The following is a 19,535-nucleotide window of genomic DNA, read 5'->3' on the forward strand; positions in this document are numbered from 1 at the left end:
GGTCTACAGTGCTTATAGTGAACCTCATTCCTCTTCTGGTACACAGTTGAAGCCCCTCCCACAAATTTCTTGCCTGTCCCCCAACATTAGTCAAACACTAAACAGGGCATATAAAAAACAAAGTACAAACTTTATTTTGTTTCTTTACAAAGGCACAAGCCTCATTTTTCCACTTTCTTAACAAAATATAATAGCATCTCAATGAACACAAAGACCCAAAACTTGTAAAAAAAAAAGAACAAAAAAAAAACCATATAAAAATATGAAAGAACAAAGGAACAGTTGTGTGTGTGTGTGGGGCGGAAACCTACCAAAAGCAACCAGTACGAAAAAGCCCTGGCCAAGACCTCCAAATGGGGGGGGGGGGGGGGAAGGGAGGAGAGACGGGGAGGCACAGAACGCAACGACAGCAACTGCCACGGAGCAGGAGCGTTCTTCGTGGACCCAGTCAACCCACGGAACGGATTTAAGTGCTTCCAAGAACGAAACCACCAAGAGGAGGGGGGGGGGGTCTATGCTCTCTCCCAGGCTCTGAAAAGGCCCCAAGTCTGAACCAGCCCCCGACAATGGAGGGGCCACAGGGCTCTCCCTGCACCAAGAAGTTTGCGAGGAGGATAACCCCGAGGCCTACCTCCACCAGCCTCCTCCCTGGAGCTTTGAGAAGGCCTCGGGGGTCTCTTCACCCCTCCTAGGGCCAGGAGCAAGGCCAAAGAGGAGCAAGGCCCCCAGGCACACCTCCCAAGGCTGGAGGCGCCAGAGAAAATCCATCCTTTGAGCCGGCAGTCGCTGACTGCCCAGCCATGTCCTGGAAGAGCCTGGCCGCTCACAGCTTGCCGACTCCCCCAGCTGCTTCAAACTGGAGAGCCCGATGTCCAGCTCATCCCCGTCCTAATGCTCTCACATACAGTATTGGAAGGTCACAAAATAGACCCAAATGTTGTGGTATTTTGTAAAAATTTCAGCGCATTTCCTGAAGTCCCCTGGCCCCCACCCTGCTCGCCCTCCCACTGCCAGGCAGAGGTCAGGGCATCCGGGCCTTGCTGTGTTCCATGGAATCGTTGTCCTCCGCCTCCAGGTCAGAGGCCGTGTCCAAGTTCGATGGGTCCAGGCCGGCCCGGGCAGGGGTCACAATGACTGCACCCCGGCGCTGCTCTTCCTCCTCCAACAGCTGTTTTTCCTGAGTCCCCTCGATGTGCTGGATTGCCTGGGGGAAGATGGCACAGTAAATGCAAGTGGGCTCTCTGACTGGCAGCCTTCCACTGGGCCCTTCCTGCCCTGGGATTGGCTGCCTACTGCTTGGGGCAAGCCCAGGAGCTTTTGGGTGGACGTGCCTGGGCACCGCAGAGGCCGAGGGGACAGTTCTACCCAGTTTGGAGGAACCCATCAGAGGCAAATCAGAGTGCCAGGACTGGCCAGGAGGAGGCTGCAGATTCTGAACAAGACGGGCAAAGGCTTGGTCCTGAGCTGCCACTGGGATGGATGCCAGCTTCAAAGGGAATTTCCCCAGAGACCCTCCTCTCCTCCAAGGGGCTCAAGAGTAGCCTGGCCAGGAGGGGGCATGCACCCAGGGGCTCTGTTCTCGGTGAGCGCACCAGGACTGTATAGTGAGGTTGGTAGCTCCTCGTGGGGGGATCTGCCAGAGTCTGTTCCATGCCCAGGGAGAGGCCCACTTCCCAGCCACTCAGAAGGAGGCCAAGCCCCCCCCCTCTCCAGGTCAGGAACTGCTGCGTCCTGCACTCACCTGAACGATTGTGTCCAGGTTCTGCCTGGATGTTGAGATAGTGTTGATCACTGAAGAGGGCCCCATGGTTACCACAGTGACATGGTGTGAAGGCGGAGGTGGTGCAGGCACAATCACTGTTGGGTGCTGGGTGGGTGCTGGGGGGCCATGAGCAGGCAGGAGCTGGTGAGAGGAGGAGAGAAGGACACCTGGCACATGGAAAGCGGCTTCCCGTACCAGAAGGCCGCCCTGGGCCAGAGACAGTGGCCGGAAGGCCTTCGGACAACTCAGGCCCTGTCGTGCCATGGTGGATCTGAGGGCCTCTCTTTCCAGCCTTTCTCCTCCACACCCGTCTGCAGAAGCCCTGATCCACACCGGGAGCCCCAAGGACGAAGCCCTTTCCAGGGCCACAAAAACCTACAAGTGCCTGTGGATGGAGGGGCCAGAAGCCTCCATAGATGCTTCTGAACCAACAAGGTGGGCGCCGTAGCCACCCTCGGCTCTTCAGTGAGGTCTGCTTTGGGGGAGAGCCATCTTAGCTGGGTACCCCGACTTTGTTTTCCTCACCCAAGATATGCCACCCTCCCCTGCGCATCTGCTGGGGACGGTTGGGCAGTGCTGCGGCTTCCTGTTGTCCATGGGCTGGAAATGGCACAGCCCTGTTTGCCAAAGGCTGGAAGGGGGGCTGACTGAGGCCATTCGCTCTCCCTGCCAAAGGTCTGATGCTCAGGTGCCTCTGGGTGCTGTGGCCTCACCTGTTCCTGCTGCTGGAGCTGCACCTGTTGGGCAATCACCTTCAACTTCTCCGGGTACAAGTGGGCCTCCAAAGAGCGTACCTATCAGCCAGGCAGCGAAAGACCCGGTCACCCTCCACAATGGCCAAGGGAGGCTTTGTGTGCAGAAGGGACCTCTGGCTGCTCGCCCCGACCCCCAGCCCCATGGGGCATTTGTTCGCTGGTACACTGCCCAGAAACCCTACTGTGAGCCAGCCTCCAGACCCGCAGGGCACACCTGCTCCTCCAGCATCATCCGGACCGAGCGTTCCTTGTCCAGTTGCTGCCGGAGCTCGATCATTTCCCGGCGCAGGTCGTCAGCCTTCTCGTCCTCCCAGATGTCTGGCGACCCTATGCCTTCGTCCTTGTCCTCTGCTCGCCGCCGCTTCGGGGACGATCCGCTGAACTCCTGCCAAGAAGGCCCAGATTGAATGGGGGGAGCGCAGGGGCCACGGGGAAAAGAGTGCCCCTCCCAGCCAAGATCTCCATGGTGCCCACCTGGATGAAGCGCTTGAGCTGAGCGTTCTGCTGCAGCAGCCGCGTCTTCTCCTGCTCCAGAGAGAAGATGTACTCCGCCGTCTGCTGGAGAATCGCTGCCTGACCAAAGAAGAGACAAGCAGAGAACTCCAGTGGGTGCAGACCGGGCACCCTCCTCCTCCCCCAAAAGGACAGCCAGGCCCCGTCTTTCCTGCTCAACCAGCTTCCCCTAGGGAAACCCTTCCTGTGCTCTGCTCCCCGAGGCCCCACGTATTGCCATGGCTTTCAGCAGCTGGCTGCACCCCATTGTTCCCCAGGGAGCAGCCCCCACCCCTTCTTCCCTGGGTCTCCCTTCCAGCTGCAGCATTCGACCTGCGGAGGCTCCTTAGCCCATCACCGCCCCCCTATCTTTTTTTCCTAAGCACGATGCTCCAAGGCCTTTGCTCCCCAGTCCTGCCATCAGGGCCTGTCAGGGACTTGCTGGACTCCCCTGCCGACCCCATGACTGCGGCTTTGCTGGCGGCCTCCAATCAGTGGGGAGATTTAGCTTCTCACCTTGCTGAGCTTCTCCCCGTCCGTGTGTGGGATGAGAGTTTTCAGGGACTGAAACCCTGCATTGATGCTCTGCATGCGCCTGCGCTCGTTGCTGTTGGCAATCTCCCTGCGTATCCGTCGCTCCTGGTCCCTCTGCGTCTCCGGGGTCAGGGGGATGTTGGCCAGGCTGCAGCAGGGGAGCACAGGTTAGAGATGGGGCCCTCAAGATGGTTGCTGTCAGTTTGTTGTCATGGTGGGGCTTTCGAAGGACCTCCACAAACGCTTTGCTTAAGGATCTTCCAACCCAGTTTATGTCCTTGGCTGTTCCCAGGCCACGCTGTACCCTCCTGTCCAGCTAACAGGCCTTCCGGGCTCCTCCACTGACAGCAGCCGAGGCAGCAGCGAAAGTCAATCGGTTTCCGCCCAAGGAAGCACTCTGGGGGCCCAATCCCCCCGACCTCGCCCACAGCCACCCAGGGGGGAAGGTGGGACCCGGGGCCCCTCCACGCAGCAGTGGCCTTGGGCACGGCTACTCGGCCGTTGGGTTGCGTCGCCCGGGGCAGCCACGGACCGCAGGGGCACCAACCGCGCGGAAGAGCCAGCGGGCACCGCGGGGCCCACGCGGGAAAGGGCCGCCACGCATGCCGGCGGAGTTGGGAGGGGCGGCCTCCGCCGAGCAGAAGCGGGGAAAAAACGCTCCCGGGAAGGCCCGGATCGGGGCTCTGTCGGGGCGGCCCGGAGAGGCGCCCGCGGCCTGCCCGGCCCCGCGCAGCGCCCCACGTGGAGGCCGCCTTGCAGCCCAGCTGGCGGGGGTCGGAGGGGGGGCCGCGCCGCCGCGGTCGTTTTGCTCGCACCGCCGGGCGGGCTGCTGCGCACAAAGAGCGGCTTCCCGGGCGGCACGTGCGGCGGCTGGCAGCCTTTGTGCGAGGCGGCGGCGGCGCGGCGTGGCCGGCCGAGCCCGGCACTACATGTCCCGGCAGCCCGCGGCGGCAAGGCCCGCCCCTTCGGAGGCTGCACAGTCACGGCCAGGCCCGGCCGCCGCGCTGCCAGTAAACACGCGGCGGGCGGGGAGAGGCCCGGCGGGGCGCGCGGACTCGCGGGGGCCTGGGCGCAGAGGGGCCCGCCGCGCCCCGCCACTCCCCCCCCTCCCTCCGGGGCCGCTCGGGCCGGACCCTCGCTGGCCGCCGCGCTCCGGCAAACAGACCCACGTGCTCGGCCGCCGCCATCCCCGGCCTTCCGCGCCCCACGGCGGCCCCGCCGCCGTCGCAGCCTGCCGGCCACCCGGCGCGCGCGCCCACCTGCACAGCCCGCCGATGACCTCCTTCTCGGTCTTCCTGAAGTGCTGCAGCGGCGGCACCTTCTGCGCGGGCACTACGAAGTACTCCATGCCCAGCCGGGATCGGGGGCGGCGGGCGCGGAGGGCGGGCGAGCACGCGTCCGCCGGTCCCGCGGTGCGTCTCCGGCTCTGGCCCTGCGCGTGTCTGCTCAAGGCGGGAAACAGCTGGGCGAGCGCAGCGCAGCTCTGCCTCCCTCCTGCCCGCCCGCCCGCCTCCCTCCCTCCCTCCCTCCCTCCGCCGGCGCCGCCTCCGCCAGCCACCGGCCCATGTAAACAAAGAGCGATTCGCCGCGGCTGCCGCGCCGTCCTCCCGCCTGCCGCAGCAGTGCCGGCCGGCGGACCCGCGGATGGAAGGCCCGGCCCGAGCGCTGCGCTAACCGGGCGCTCGGAACTCGCAGCGGGCGGTCCGGGGCTCCTGGCGACCTGGAAGGGGCGAGGAATGGCCCCGGGTGGGAGCCTGCGAAGGGCGCGGAGTGGATGGGCCCCCTCCTGCCTTTCCAAGGGCCGTGGACTCCGGAGGGCAAGAGGAAGAGGCCGGCGTGTTCCCGCCAGCAGGGACTCGCTGCCCAGAGCAGCTGCCAGAGCGGGCAGCTCCAGGAGGAACCGGCGAGAAACGCGGGGAAGCTCCCCGTCTGAGTTGGGGGCCTGCCTGGTTCAGCAGCTAAGGCGAGGGAGGGAGGCCGGGGTCTGCAGCCCAGCTGCCCCTGTGGAAGCCTTTCTTGGGCCCAGGAGGGATGGTGGGATTTGTAGTCCCACATAGCTGACTGGACGTGGGCCAGAGGTCTGCCTTGACTGGAACTTGCAACAGGGGCCAATTTATTCAAACAACCAGTTTAAGGGGTGGGCCAAGCCAAGCACTGCCCAGGGCCAGCCACTCAAGACAAGGGCTGGAGAATCCTGGCTACTCCCTACCTGCTTGGGGAGGGGGGAGCTGGCCCTTGATGTACCGGGCAATGCCTCCCGTGGGTCACCCTTCTTGCTGAGGAATTATCTGGGCCTCTTTAGCCTGGTGATCATCTGCTCAGCCTTTCACTGGCACCTCCCCCCCCCCCCCCAATGAAGAAGTGACCAAGGACCTCTTCTGGCTAGGCTCCCACAAAACGCTGAGCCAGTCAAGCTTCCTTCTAGCTCCTATGACCCAGCACCTCAATGAACATTTACACGACCAGCTAAGCAAAGCGAACTATGTCAGTGCTGTGGGAAGCCCACCAACTCCCACCATTCTGACTGGTTTCATACCGTATGCTTCGTCCAATTGGCGAATGCAAAGCAAAGCCCAAGTGTCACCATTATGGCCAGGTGCAATTTTAGTCTTCATGCAAGCAGAAGAGTGTGGTCTTGGTCACTTGAAAAGCCGATGGGGGAAGTGGCTCTGGCCAGCACTGGTGCCTCTTCCTTCCTGAAGTGCTCGTCCAGAGAAGCTATGGCAAGGAAGGGAAGGCCGGCTTAGGGGTATCTGGAGTATGCTTGGGTTCAATCTGAGCCCCTGGGCAACAGCAACAGCGTTGAATCTAGCCAGGGCAACACATGCTCAAGCTATATCTGTGCCCCAACTTGATTCTCCGATCCCCATATGGCTTTGGGGGCAGACTCTTCTCTGGGGCCCATCACTCACCCTCTGACCCAGAGCATTTCGGTTCCCTGCAGTGAGGAGCAATAGAAAGCCTTTGTTAGAGGCCGAATGTCCCGGAACGAGTTGCAGGAGTAAAGCACTTGAGTGAAGCTCAGTGCCCCCTCACCCTCCAAGTGCTGTTGCTGAGGAGGGTCTGCACCACAGCCAGAGGCGCTCCCCCTTGTGGCTAAGAGAATACAGCACAGCCATCTAGTTTCAGAGTTTATTTGCTTTCTCCGGTTTTAAATTGATCCGGATCCAAAGTTCTCTATATGACAAAGAAATCACAAACATAAAACACAAGGTGCCAGGAAGACAGAGCCGAAAAAACCAGATGGAATCATCACAGGCACATAAGAACAATTCGAGCAACAAAAGGAAAAAGTGCAAAGGATTAAATTCTCTTCCTGAATTACTTGAGTGAGTAAGCCTTCCTCTTGAAGGTGCTGAAAAAGCTGGAGTCCTGTCCCTGCCCTTCTGGCACAACTCAGCTGGGAAACGGGCCTTAAGACCAGCTGCCACCTTTCAGCCTTCCAAAGCTGTTTGATCTGGGCTGATGGCAAAGCACCAGGTGTTGTTACCAGCATGCCCCTGACCACCATCAATTTCCCCCCTCTTGCTTGGAATTAGCAGCTTGTGCTGGACAAAGACAGACCCAGACATAAGCACTGAAATAATTTCAACGGGAGGCCACCAATTCCAACCCAGTTTCAGATTAATCAATTTCAGTTCTCCCCCACACGCACCCTGAAACATGACTCAATTACTGGCCTCTAGTGCTATTGACTGGATCAGGCCCCAAAGATAGCCCGGGCATGGCGATCAGGTGACTTTGTCCCTCCTGCCAGAACCTACTTCACCAAGTTGTTGTGAAGATCAGCTAGAAGAATCATGCACCAGATTCTAAAGCTCTGTGGCAGAAAGGCTGTGCCTTGAAATAGAAATGACTGGTGCATCGGGTGCTGCTTATTGGGTTGCAGTCCTGAGGGTGCGTGTCAGAGTGTGGAAAAGAAACCCACTGAAGAAGCCTAGTCTGCAGTGCTGGGGTCAGGCTTAGCAGTCCTCTGGTGGCAGGAGGGGTACATGACTCACCGTGAAGCCCCCAGCAGATGCTCCAAAATGTGGAGGGTACCACAGGGACACTTCCAAGGAACTCCTGGGCCTCCAGTTCCACATAGGTGCCTAGTCTCTGAAGATGGGCACCAGGGGGAAGTGCTGAGGTGTGGTATTTGGAGAACCTCTCCATCTGGGCTACAGAGCAGCCGTAGTTCTTGGCACCGCTGCAGGCCAGGCCTCTCCCTGCCAAAGAGGAGGAAGGGCAGTGAGCTTTCCCCCAGCAGGCAATGGTGGCCAGCACAGTCCTAGTGGCCAGCTGGCATCCCCTCCTTTGGCCACGGTGCTGGAGGCATTGCGAGAGATGCGGATCAGTGGCCTGGGCTGAGGAGCTTAAAGTTGGGCAGGAGGTCTGGCCGGGCGGAGATCTGAGCGCCTTCTGCTCTTGCAAGGACGGGCTGCCCACCGAGGGGCCCGACGGAAGGAGAGCAAAGGGAGGAAGCGGCTTTTGCTGTTTTTTTCCGGAAGAGGCCGCTTAGCGACCGGGAACCTCGGGATGCTCAGCCCGGACGCCAGCCAGGCACTGCCCGCCTTTCACGAAGCGGCCGAGCCCAAGGCCCGAGGAAGAAGAACGCCAAAGACGGCCTGCCCCGGAGAAGCTCGGGGAACTCTTTGCCGGCGTCGTGGCATCCCAAGCCCGGAGCTAACGGCCGCCCCGACTATCCTGCTGCCCGGCAGAGCCGTCACGAAGAGCCTCCCCCTGGGCGGCAGGGCGGCCCGTTCCGCTCGGCCAGGCACCAGAAGCTCCGCCCGCCTCCCGCGCTTCCTATCTGGGCCTGGTGGCGCCGCCTCCACCTCCGGCTCCTTCCGCTATGCCGTCTGCGCCAGGGAACCCCCCCGTCCGTCGGAGCCGGCCCTGCGTTGCTGGGCGGAGGGCCCAAAGTCAACCGCCCGATCAGGCGCGGGGAGGGCAGCGGAGTCCCTACGCAGGAGGCGGCCCGACGGCGGCCGCAGGGGCCTTTGGGCAGGCCGTCGGGGACCATCGCCAGGGACAGGCGGAGGCGTAGGGGAAGTCCCGGGGCGAGGAGAAACGCCCGGGACGCCAGTAAGAAGGGCAAATCTCAGAGAGGCCCCGGCTGTCGACTGGACGATACCCTTAGGAAACCGGCTAGTAGACTGCCGAGCGAGACGGCTGCTCCGGCCTTGGCCCTCTGGCCGGGTGAGCCTCTCCTATCCCGGCGCCCCCCCTCCCCCGGCGGAAGAGGCAGGCTGGCGCGCTGCCCCCTCCGCCCCCTTGGAAGGCGCGGGACGGCCGCTCTGCTCAGGCTGGTGCGGAAAGCCGAGGGTTCTTCCGTCCATCCGCAGCCGGAGATCGTCGATCAGGACGAGGGGAAGGGGCCGCTCGCCTTCCCCGCCTCCCGCCCCTCCTCTCCAGCAGGCGCCGCCTCCATTCGTCCGGGACTCGCCGCCCGCGTCCCAGAGCCAGGGGAGGGGAGCCAGAGAGACCCTCCCCTTCGTCGCCTCCGCCGCCGCCCTCGCTCGCTCGCTCGGCATCTTCTCTGCCCGCCCGCCCTCCCTCCCTGCCGAGGCGCAGATGTGGCGCTGTAGCCGTGCGCCCCATCGGTGCCGGTGGGGGTGGGCGAGGCGGAGTGGCGAGGCGCCCTCCGGAGGTCTCTCGCACAGGTGAAAGCCTGCCAGGACCCCCAAAGAGGGCAGCCCCAGCGCCGCTCCCCAGCCCCTCCGCCCGCTCGCCTAGCACCGGAGGCGCGCACAAAGCTGCGCCGAGACGCCTCCCTGCCTTCCGCCACCGGCCAGCGCCAAGGTAAGGCGACGGGTGCGCAGGCGGCCGGTCGGGGAGGGAGGGGGCGCGCGATGGATCGGATCAATAAAACCCCCAGTCGGGGAAGCCGTCGCCACTGCAAAACACGCCTGCCCTTTGCTGGGAGCCATTATCCCCCCGGCCGCTGCCCGCCGCCCCTTCTCTGGCTGGCTGGCTTGCTTTCCGCAAAGGGAACCTCAGCGCCCGGGTTGAGCGCACGACGCCCCGGCCCCGCGCCTTGCCTGGAGGTTTGGCACCTGGGGCTATTCGTGGGATGGCAGTGGAGGCTATCCGGACCGCCATAGAAGGGCTGCGGCCCCCTCCCGGGCTTGAAATGACCCTCCCAGGCCAGCCTAAGGGGGAAGAAGGGAGGAGAAACCGCAGGGCTGGGAACCCAGGGCGCCCTGGGGTATACCTTCTTGGAAGGTCCTTTGGGACCGGCAGTGTGGATTCCCTTCCTGCTCTGCTCAAGCTGGCCACAGGCTTCCAGCTGAAAGGGGGTTTCCAGGGCAAAAGCTGTTGGGGGACGGCATTTTCTGGCCCCGCAGGAAGGATTGAGGCCTGCAGCCCAATGCAGTCTGTCACTGTGGGGGGTCTGAAGAAGAGGGGTGGGTCTGTGGCTTGTTGGGGAGCCAGGGAGGGCAGGAATGTCCTTGCAAGACCTCCCTGCTGAGAGCCACCCAAGCATGGCAGAGCAGCAGCAGAGCCCCAGCAGAGAGCAGGGAAACCTAGATGTGCCCACTGCACTCTGTGCCCCCCCCAAAAAAACCCTTTGGGAATGGGGAGGAGTTGTAGCCCAGAATGGAAGGTGCCAGGGACAGCCATTGCCCATGCTGGGGGCACTCTGGCTAGAAGGCCAGGCGGCTCCCCCAGAGTGGGAGGTGGGCTTCACCTTGCCTCTCCTTCCCCTTCTAGTCAATGCCCTTCCAGGCTTCACCTCAGCAGGGAGTTACAGAGGTGACCCCCCACCCCAATCCCTCACCCTTCCCAGCCTGATTGAGTGTCTTCCATAGCACTGGCATTTCCCCCCCCCCCCCCACCTTTCTGGGAAAGATTCTGTGCTTCAGCCTGGCCTCCCTCCCTTGCCTTGACAATAGACTTTCCCAGCCAGGGCTGACCTCTTGCCCACTGTCTGTGGTTGAATGGGCCCCCACCAGGAGCGGCATCTTGGAGGGCAGGAGACAGATGGCAGGAGGGGGAGCAGGGGTGCCCTCGGTGGAGCCAGTGTGGCTGAGTTATGGGCAGGGAAACCTGGGGCCCTGAGAACCCCCCTTTCTCATCATGCTGGAGACTCTCAATGGCTAAAACTGGAAGGGCTTGATTGCTTCCCCAGCCCTCGATCGTCTTCCTGCCGTCAGATGCCCCCTTGCTTTGGAGTGGGGCGGCTCTGGGCGATTCTCAGGATCTGACTCTCAGCTGCATTTCTCTAAAGCTATTTAAGGGGCTAGCCGTGGGCATACGTGGGGCACTGGTCAGCGCAGGATCGGCCTTCTTGCCTGTTGCGAAGAGGCTGCAGGTCCATGTGTCCAGCTTCCTCTGATTTCCAGAAGGGGCAAGAGGGAGAAAAAGGCTGCCAGCCATCTCGCCAGACTGCTAGTGCAGGGAGCTGCCAAGCACCCCCCCCCCCTCAAGCAGAGTCCTCCCAGGGCTGCCCCTCACTAAATGGCCCGGGGCATGCATGCTGGTCTCCTTCCCGCTTTACCCCTCCCCTCCTTTGACTGAATTTGCATTACAGCAGACCTCTTGGGGCCTGGCAGCTGCCCAGGTGAAGTGGTCACCCAGGGTGCCATTGGCTGTCTTGCATCCAGGGAGGCAGGGCTAATGCTTGGTTGGGGGTGAGGGCAGACATTTGGAGGTGAGATAGGTAGGAAAGGAGTTGCTCTCACTGGAAGGAAGGTGAGCTGGCCACTGAGCAGAAGGGGTGCTGCCAACTGAATGGATCCCTTCCCCACCCAGGCACTGTACATAGCTTTCTGGGGAGCGTGAGGCAAAGTCATCTCAAATCCCACCTGTGCCTTCCCCAAGTGTGTTGCTTTCCCAACCTTTCCACCCTGGGGAGGTTTCAGCCAGCTCTGTGGGGTGAACCTGGGTCTCTGCATGTCTGGGAAGATGGGGCTGCGTTGGACAGATCGGGAGGGGCCTGCTAGTTGCCCAGTTTAGAGCAGGTGGGGCCCCAGTCAAGAAGGCCTGGAGCTGAGTGGGAGGAAAGTGACTCCCAGGTGGGCCAGCTGGACAGAGCCTCCTCTGACTTCCTGCCAGAGGGTGGGGGCATGTTTGGAGGGACCCCAGCAGTGCCCCTGCCCCAATCCCTACTAGGTGGCCTTTGGGTATTGAATTCAACTAGCAAGTGCTGTGGGTTCAGGCTGATTTTGATTCCCAGGAGGGCTGTTTTAGTCCTGTTTCATGGAGGGGAAGAACCAGGAACTAGATGGATGTGGTTGCAGCTCCATCTCTTTACCTTAAGTTGAGGAGGACTAGCGGCTTGCGATTCTGTTAAACCATGTGGCTACTTCTCCATATGGCCCCTGAGCCTGGAGCCCCTCAACAAAGAGGGAAAGTGGGGAATTTGACTGTGGACTCTCCCCCACCCCCCGGCTGGCAGTCTGGCCGCTGAAAGCCGGGCAGAGGCACCAGTTGCTGATTTTAAACTGCCTCCCTCAGCAGAGAGGTGGCTGAGTAGGAGGCCTTCTTCAAGTGGTGTGGTCCATGTCAGGCCACAGCTCTCCACCTGCCAGGGGTGCCGTCCTGGACAATGCCTGGAAGAACCCTCCGGGGTGCCAGTCCTGGAAGAAGGGTGCCCGAGAGAGCTGCCTCTGTGTTCTTGGCCGCTTCCTGATCACATCCAGCCCTTGCCTGGCTGTCGTTGATATGAGTCAGTACAGGAGGGAAGTGGTGAGGTGGGTCTGCCAGGGATGGAGCAGGGAGCTGCGGCCAGGCATGGAGTGGGTGGGGACAGCTCTGGCCCAAATGCCCAGCCATCCGGCCTCCCCCTGAAGTGTCCGAGTCTTAAGAGAACAGCTGGGGAGGGTCTTGCTTCTGTGCGTCTGCCAGGCCTGGCTTGGACACTCCTCCTTGTCCTCTGCCCCCCCCCCCGCACTGTCAGCTGACACTAGAGGGGCCTTAGGTGCCTCTGCACATCTGTGGAGGGAGGCCTGCTGGCCCCTCCTGCAAGTGGCTCCCTCGGTCGACTTCCTCTGGATTCTGGGAAGGCTTGTTCCCAGGAATGTTCTGCTCTGGGGCCAGTTTGGTTTGGCAGCTACTGCTGCTTCGTAGGGCGGGGAGCTGCTTCCCATCCAGTGTCCCACCCAACCCAGCTCCTGGGAGCAGCTCAGGAATCCAGAGAGAGGCCACTGGAATATGGCTGGGTGGGGGTGGGGAGGGGGGAGGCCAGACTCCATGGAGGCAGAGGACTGCTCTGCACAGCAGGGGCAGCAGCTCCTCCCTTGGCACTCCAGGCTCCCTGCCTGGGAAACGGTGCCTCCCCCAGACTGCCTGTGCCCTGGCTGTTGCCACGGAAGCATCCTGGAGCCCTGATCACCAATGCTTGCTGCCTAGCCCTGGCCCTCTGAGGGAGCAGGAGACGGGAGGGCCCTGGCCATGGGCTTGGCTAATAGTGCCGGCCAGAGGCTCTTCTGCCAGGAGGCTCTGGCACTGGAGAACAGATGCAGCCCAAACAGGCCTCAGAGGCAGGCTGGACTCTGCTCGGGCATACCTCCTGGAGGAGGGCAAAGGCTGTGGGAAAGGGAATGGTGCAGGGTGGACACCCAAACAGGCAGAGCAGGTGGGCAAGGACTCTCCTGAATTACGCCTGCCCTGTTTGGGCTGCATCCTGAAAGGGGGGGGCTCCTAGGGGATGAGATCTGATCTTCCCCAGTGGTGTCCTTATGTGTGCAACCTTTGTTTCTCCTCTGGGTGCACTCACTCACTCTGGGCCCTGATGGCTGTATTGTGGAGCAGGTAGGCCCTCCAGCCCCTTTTGCGCCAGGTGCAGGGTGCGGCTGTGTCAGGGCAGGGGCTGGGTGAAGCCAGGGCTTCCTCCAGGAGAGGCCCAGAGGCCTGGCACCTGCATTCTCCCCTCCAGCTGCTGTGTGCCCAGGCAGGCTGCACCTCCTTCCAAACCGCCCTCCCCACTTCACCCAGTCACAGGAAGAGGGGGGGGTATAGCTCCGGGCCAGAAGCGTCCCCCCCCATTGGGCCTCAGCCTGCGTCTGGGGGTGAGGGGGCGTTGCAGGGATCTTTGCCCCTCTCTCAAAGGCGCTTCGTGATTCCCTCCCCCTCCCCCGCCTCTGCATTGCAGACTCGGCGCTGGCCTCGCCGAGGTGCTTCTCCCTCTGGCTGCCCGCCCCCCCCCACTTCCAGGGAGGGGCTTGCGCATTCCAGCATGTCTGAGCCGCAGCCTTGCCGGGCCCAGCGCCAAAGCCGGCGGGGAGGGCGAGCAAGAGTCGGCCTGCGCCATCCGGGTCGGGTGAGTTCGCAGGTGCCGCCCAGAGCTGGGGGGGGGGCATGCCAGGCCCACGGAGAGCGCGGCGGGGGCTCTGGCTGCCCGCCGGCGGCCTTGCCCGAGGAGGGAAGCGCCCGCCGCCCCTTCCTGCGCCCGGCCAGCCCGCGGAGGCGGCAGACGGGCGGGCGCTCCTGGCGGCCGGGGGGGGGGCGTGGGGGGGCGGCGCAGGAAACGCAGCAGCCGCGGCCTCCGGCGGAACCGACTCCAAGGAGCGCCTGCGGCAGCAGAGCTACGGCTGCGCCCTCTGAGCATGGGCAGTGTCAAAAGCGGCGTTCCTGCGGGAGCAGAGTGCGGAGGCCGGCGGCCCTTGGCACGCTCAGCGGGGCCGGCCTGGCGAGGGGGAGGAAGGAGGAGACACGTGTCAGCAGCCGGCCCGCTTGGCTCGCCGGGAGGGCGTGGAGACTGCGCCGTCTTGGGTCCCGGAGCAGTCCGGGCGCCGCTTCAGGCAGCCGAGCTGCAGGGAGTGGGCCGCATCGGAGGGGGGGGGGCGCTGGCTGGGCATGGGCGGCAGCAGCGGTCCTCGGGAGCCCAGCAGCCCTTTGCCCTTGGCGCCCCCCCCCCGCGAGAAGCCCGCCCCTCCCTCCTGAAGGAGGCGCTGGGGTTTCTTAGCAGGCCCCTTGAAAGCGGCTTTAGCGAGTCTCGGGGCTTCATCCCAAAGCCCCAGATGTCGCATTGTGCCCGGCTGCCTTCTGCCTAGCAGGGGGGGGGGCGTTTCCGGGAGGCCTCGCTGCTGCCTTTTCCCCAGGAAGCCCCTCCCCCCATTTGTAGCTCCACCGCCTGCAGGCAAAGAGGCGCAGCTGTTTGCAATTGGAAGGCCTTCCTGTGGGGGAGGGGGTGCTGGCACCCACAAATTGAAAGCCTGAAGCCAGGGAGGGGAGCTGGACGGCTTTCTTTTTGCAACTGCCCCCTATTGTGCCCCAAATATTCAGGGGGGCATTGGTTAGTGAAGCGGGAGGGCAGAGAGCAACCAGCTGGATTTCCCACCTGCTTGACCGCTGGTACCCTTCTCTGCAGAAGGGAGGCGGCTGCCCAGGCCAGCCACTTCCTGCACCCCCAGAAGTAGTAAGCATTGGGGTGGGGGGCGAACTTCCTGCTGGGTTTTCTGTGGAGCAGCTTTGGGCCAGGTAGAGCCAGAGGATCTGTTGGGGGAGGCTGGCAGACCTGGCCTGGCGGGAGCAAATGGGGCATCCCTCCCTTTCCAAATCCCATGCAGGGTGACAGAAGACCCCCCTGAGTGAGCCCAGCCCAGCTGACCAGAGCAATCTGCTCCCTCGCTGCTGGCCCCCCATGCATTCCTTGGACGAGCCCCTGGACCTCAAGCTGAGTGTCTCCAAACTGTCCGCTGGACGAGAGAAGCGAGACGGGGCCCTGGGCAGCACCAAGGGCCGTGGTCTGTGCCAGATCTCAGAGGACGAGGGCTACCTGGGAGCGGGCCCAGGCTCCCCCCCTTCTCCTCCGGAGGGTGAGTAGTACGCAGGGAAGCGGGGTGGGGGGGACTGCTCCCTTGCTGGTGGAAATGGGGTGCCCCACTTACTGATCCTGATCCGTCTTCTGCCCCCTCCAGGCCTCCAGCCACATCCCCAATGCCAAGACAAGAGAGACCATCGGTTCTCCTCGCCTCCCACCACTGACCTGAGCCTGTCCCCTTCTCCACCAGGCCGGGACACCCCTCCCAGCGGCAACACCTCCACCTCCCCAGACAGGCAGAGCAGCGGGGGGCTGGTGAACTGTGCCAGCTTGCGCGTAAGTGTTGGGATGGAGGGTGCAGCAGGGCGTGCCAACTCTGCCGCACATCCCGAGGGGAGCCCACGTCTGTGTCGGAGCTTTCCTGAATCTCCCCCAAGGCTGGGGATGAAGCCCGGCAGCCTCCCCAGCAACAGGCTCTGCGCCCCCTCCCCTGGTGGCTTTGGAGGGGGTGTCGGGCCTAATGGCCTTTGGCTGACACTTTGGCTGAGCAAGATGGGGAGGGGGAAAGCAGAGGGACTCCCCCTGCCCTGGCCATACCCAGCAGCTTTCCTGAGCAGCTGAGCCTCTGCCTGCAGCTCTTCCAGAGGAGCATGGCTTCCTCCTCTGCTGCCAGGCCTGGGAAACATCCACTAACGGGGTGGGGGTGGGGGAATGGGATGGACTGCCAACTCCTGCCCCTCCTGCCCCTCCCAGGACCTGCAGTCCCTGCGCTACCTTGAGAGTCTCCGCAGCTCCTTCCAGTTCTTCCTGCCTCTGAACTCAGGAGGGTCCCTGCACCTGCCAGCCTCCACTTTCCTGGCGCCCCCCAAGGAGAAGCGGCTGTCTCTGGACACGGCTGGGCAGAAGCAGCTGGTGTGCCGTTGGTCAAAGGTGAGCAGTCTCTCCTTTCAAAACCGCCTGTGCCAAGCCGGGGTGTCTGTGCTCTTCTCCAGTCACCCCAGGCCTCGCTCTCCCCCCCCCCCACAGTGCAACCAGCTGTTTGAGCTCCTGCAAGACCTCGTGGACCACGTCAACGACTTCCACGTGAAACCAGAGAAGGATGCCGGCTATCGTTGCCACTGGGAGGGTTGTGCCCGCCACGGCCGAGGCTTTAATGCCAGGTAATTGTTCCCATGCTGTTGGGAAGGTGTGGGGCCTGCCTTGGGATGATGCCACGGCTCAGCAACCCCAATGCTCCAATAGGCATGAAACGTCTGGGGAGGGATGCTCTGGTCACACCTCCACACAGCCATCATGTTGGCCTCCCGGCCTTTTGCCTAAGTCCCTCCTGTCAGCCGACTCTCTGCCACCCTGGATCTTTGGAGGCCACATTGGGCCAGCAGGCACTCCCAGCTGTTGAAGTGCTGGGGCGGAAAGGTGCCAGGCCCCCCATTGCGAGCGGCTTTTGCTCTGCAGGTACAAGATGCTGATCCACATCCGCACCCACACCAACGAGAAGCCTCATCGCTGCCCCACCTGCAACAAGAGCTTCTCCCGGCTAGAAAACCTGAAGATCCACAACCGCTCCCACACAGGTGAGTCTGACTGGGTTCCACCGCCCAATAAGGAGGGCATTTCTCCAGACCAGCCTGAGCCTCTGGATGGGCCCTCCCACAAGTGCCGGGATCCAACCGCCCCCAGGAGGCGGCTGCAGAGGCCAGTGGGATGAATGGATGGCCTGGGGGCCGGGGGCCTCCCTTGACCCTCGCAGGGGGGGGGGAGAGGGAGGCAAGAGCACCTCTTCCCTGAAACAGCCCTGCTCTTCCCTGCAGGGGAGAAGCCCTACCTCTGTCCCTACGAAGGCTGCAGTAAGCGCTACTCCAACTCCAGTGACCGCTTCAAGCACACCCGCACCCACTACGTGGACAAGCCCTACCACTGCAAGATGCCCGGCTGCCACAAGCGCTACACCGACCCCAGCTCCCTCCGTAAGCACATCAAAGCCCACGGGCACTTCATCACCCGCGAGCAGCAGGAGCTGCTGAAGCTGCAGTCCCCCACCAAGGCGCCCCCACTCATGGCCAACGGACCCTACCTTGGTGGAGCACAGATCATTGTGCCTAACCCGACCGCCCTCTTTGGCAATCACGGCCTGCCCCACCCTCTCCCCCAGGCCCCCCTGGATCTCAGCACCTTAGCCTGCGGTGGGCTGGGCACAGCCGCCATTGCGGGCCTGCCCAACCCCACGCTTGCCCCTTTGAACTTGGCCAAGACCCCCCTGCTGACCTCCCCTTTCTCAGTGGGCAGCCTGGGGCTGCCAATGGTGTCCTTGCTGGCTGGCACCCCTGCCAAGGTAGCTGTCGAGCGAGGGCAGGAGAGCGGGGGCCGGCCCTTCAAAGGCGACATTGGTGGCGGCAGCCGATGCAAGGAGACCAGTGAGAGAGTGAAACTGGCCAGGCTGCAGGCAACCACTGACGCCCTCTCTCTGCTCCCCGGGGGCGTCCTAGACCTGTCCACTGGCATGAACTCAGGGGTAACCGCTGAAACTCTGCCACCAGGCTGGATGGTAATCCCAGCTGGGTCCGTTTTGCTGAAGGAAGCTGTGGTGAGCTAAGTAGGGAAGAGCAAGGAGGAGGATTGGAAGGGGACCTTCAGGCATTCAATTGAAGGGAGCTATACAAGACTCCTTGTGGGGAAGACCTGCTGAGCTGCTCCTGGGAATCAAGGAAGTTCCCTCCCCCCCCTTGTTCCTCCCTTCCACGTGGCAACTGGGGCTTTTCACAAAGGTGGTGGGGGGAGGCATCTGTGCAAAGCAATAAGCAGCTTCCCAGGGCAGCAGCCAGGAATTCTGCCCTCCCCTCTCCTGTTCTGGTGACTGCCAGGCAGGGCTGACCCAGAAGCACCAATGCAGGAAGCACCGCTGGTTGGTTCATCCCCAACAAGACCTTCTCACCCCAGCCCCCTTTTCTCAGCCCTGCTCCAGCTCAAGAAAGACTGGGGTAGGTAGGAGGAAACGGGGGGGGGGGGAGCCCACTGGAAGGACTCTGCGGAAAGCTGCCACCTCTTCCTTTGTCCCCTTTGGTGGTGGCAGCAGCCAAACTGCAGGCCTTGCTGTGCCCGGTTTGCTCCTCTCTGCCCCTGGGGCGCTTCCCCTGTCCCCCCTTTTTTTCTTTGGAGCCCAGCAGCGCCACCCTGTGGCCCAGAGGCCTTTTCCTCCCCCCCTTTGGCTGCTGTTCAGAAGCCAATCATGGAAGAGCTGCTCTCAGCTGCCTCCCTCCTCTCCTGCCCAGTGCTTCTGCTTGGTTCAGGCCTCTGACAAGGCACACCATGGTGTGTGCTGCTGACGAGACACGGAGGGATTGAACCATTGAGCCATTCCCTCCATGAGCAGTTTCTTATACTAAAGCTGTGCAACAGCCTTACAGAGGCAGTGAGAACGGGAAGGTTGCAAAGCATCCCTGGATGAAGGCCTGGCCTGGGCTGCTGCTGCCCTGTAAACTTTGCAAGAGCCCCTTCTCTTCATTGGGGAGGGAGGGAGGGGGGATTCCCTCCCTTGCTTTTAGGAAAGCAGAGCACTGGACAAGCTGGAACCTTTCATGCAGATCCCAGATGACCTGCAAGAAGCCATGAACTTGTCACGAGTGGCCAGGAGATAGCTGGGACCTAGGGATGGGTGGGAAAAAAACAGCCCATTTCCCGTACCATAAATGCAGGCCCTACCACAGGCTGTACCAGCTTCAGGAGCCCAGCAGAGAAGCAGCATTTGCTCTGCACTTTCCCTCCCCACCGCACGGCTCCTCCTGCAGCTGCCCAGGTCACCTCTTGACTGCCCTCCTTGTATTGGTGGGTCACTATGTTTCCAACCGCCTTTCCTAGACAAGGGCACCTCTGGGTGTCCCCCTATATACTCCCCCTCCTCTCAAGGGACCTGCCCTTGCGCAGCCCCTGCAGACAATTCCCGGCAGACCTTCAGCGGTACACACAGTGCTAAGGATGCAGAACCCCCCAGGCAGGGGAGCTGGACTCCCAAGCACATGCATGCCTGCTCTGGGGCTCCCACTCACACAGCATCCCACTGGGCAAACTCGCCCTGGAGCTGATGAACGCAGGCTGCCAGTGTTCCCCTGTTTCTAAGTGCCTTTTGATTGTAGGTTATGTTGGGGTTGATGCCCTCCTCTTGCCTCTGTTATGTTAGTATAGTTTTAAGACAGAAAAAGATAAGCTATAACTTGACCCACCGGTCCTCCAGAAGAGAGGATGATTATGACAAGAACAATAAAGTACACAAAAAAGCTTGCTAGGTGCTGGTCTGTGGTCAGTCTGT

General features: G+C 62.3%; 2 protein-coding genes across 6 annotated transcripts; one reads left to right on the plus strand and one right to left on the minus strand.

Moving 5' to 3' along the window:
• Positions 1 to 111: 111 nt before the first annotated feature.
• TFAP4 (transcription factor AP-4) lies at positions 112 to 5,060 on the minus strand. Its single transcript, XM_081966138.1, has 7 exons — positions 4,803 to 5,060; positions 3,526 to 3,691; positions 2,992 to 3,090; positions 2,732 to 2,902; positions 2,476 to 2,556; positions 1,742 to 1,903; positions 112 to 1,204 (listed from the first exon to the last, which is right to left on the minus strand). The coding sequence occupies exons 1-7, from the start codon at positions 4,889 to 4,891 to the stop codon at positions 1,022 to 1,024; spliced, it is 951 nt and encodes a 316-aa protein (XP_081822264.1). The 5' UTR covers positions 4,892 to 5,060; the 3' UTR covers positions 112 to 1,021.
• Positions 5,061 to 9,089: 4,029 nt separating this feature from the next.
• GLIS2 (GLIS family zinc finger 2) lies at positions 9,090 to 19,511 on the plus strand. Of its 5 annotated transcripts, none has more exons than XM_081966132.1 (7): positions 9,090 to 9,327; positions 15,039 to 15,287; positions 15,483 to 15,568; positions 15,986 to 16,162; positions 16,259 to 16,392; positions 16,688 to 16,806; positions 17,044 to 19,511. In XM_081966132.1, exons 2-7 carry the CDS (start codon positions 15,113 to 15,115, stop codon positions 17,823 to 17,825), a joined length of 1,473 nt encoding a protein of 490 aa, XP_081822258.1. In that variant the 5' UTR covers positions 9,090 to 9,327; positions 15,039 to 15,112; the 3' UTR covers positions 17,826 to 19,511. The 5 variants fall into 5 exon arrangements, with proteins under 5 accessions (XP_081822258.1, XP_081822254.1, XP_081822255.1 ...); XM_081966128.1 differs by having other exon boundaries at positions 9,092 to 9,327; positions 15,390 to 15,568; XM_081966129.1 differs by lacking the exon at positions 9,090 to 9,327 and adding an exon at positions 13,675 to 13,789 and having other exon boundaries at positions 15,390 to 15,568.
• Positions 19,512 to 19,535: the final 24 nt, after the last annotated feature.

Source organism: Natrix helvetica, assembly GCF_964273705.1.
Source record: "Natrix helvetica genome assembly, chromosome: 13".
Classification (NCBI taxonomy): Eukaryota; Metazoa; Chordata; class Lepidosauria; order Squamata; family Natricidae; genus Natrix; species Natrix helvetica.

Bases quoted from the DNA above. Each gene is read 5' to 3' on its own strand.
- TFAP4 (XM_081966138.1), bottom strand. From the start codon at position 4,891: ATGGAGTACTTCGTAGTGCCCGCGCAGAAGGTGCCGCCGCTGCAGCAC. The intron at 3,091-3,525 runs GTGAGAAGCTAA...TTCTTTGGTCAG, and splicing joins ACGGGGAGAAGCTCAGCAAG to GCAGCGATTCTCCAGCAGAC. The intron at 1,205-1,741 runs GTGAGTGCAGGA...ATCTTCCCCCAG, and splicing joins ACCTGGACACAATCGTTCAG to GCAATCCAGCACATCGAGGG.
- GLIS2 (XM_081966128.1), top strand. From the start codon at position 15,113: ATGCATTCCTTGGACGAGCCCCTGGACCTCAAGCTGAGTGTCTCCAAA. The intron at 16,163-16,258 runs GTGAGCAGTCTC...CCCCCCCCACAG, and splicing joins TGGTGTGCCGTTGGTCAAAG to TGCAACCAGCTGTTTGAGCT. The intron at 16,393-16,687 runs GTAATTGTTCCC...TTTGCTCTGCAG, and splicing joins GGCCGAGGCTTTAATGCCAG to GTACAAGATGCTGATCCACA.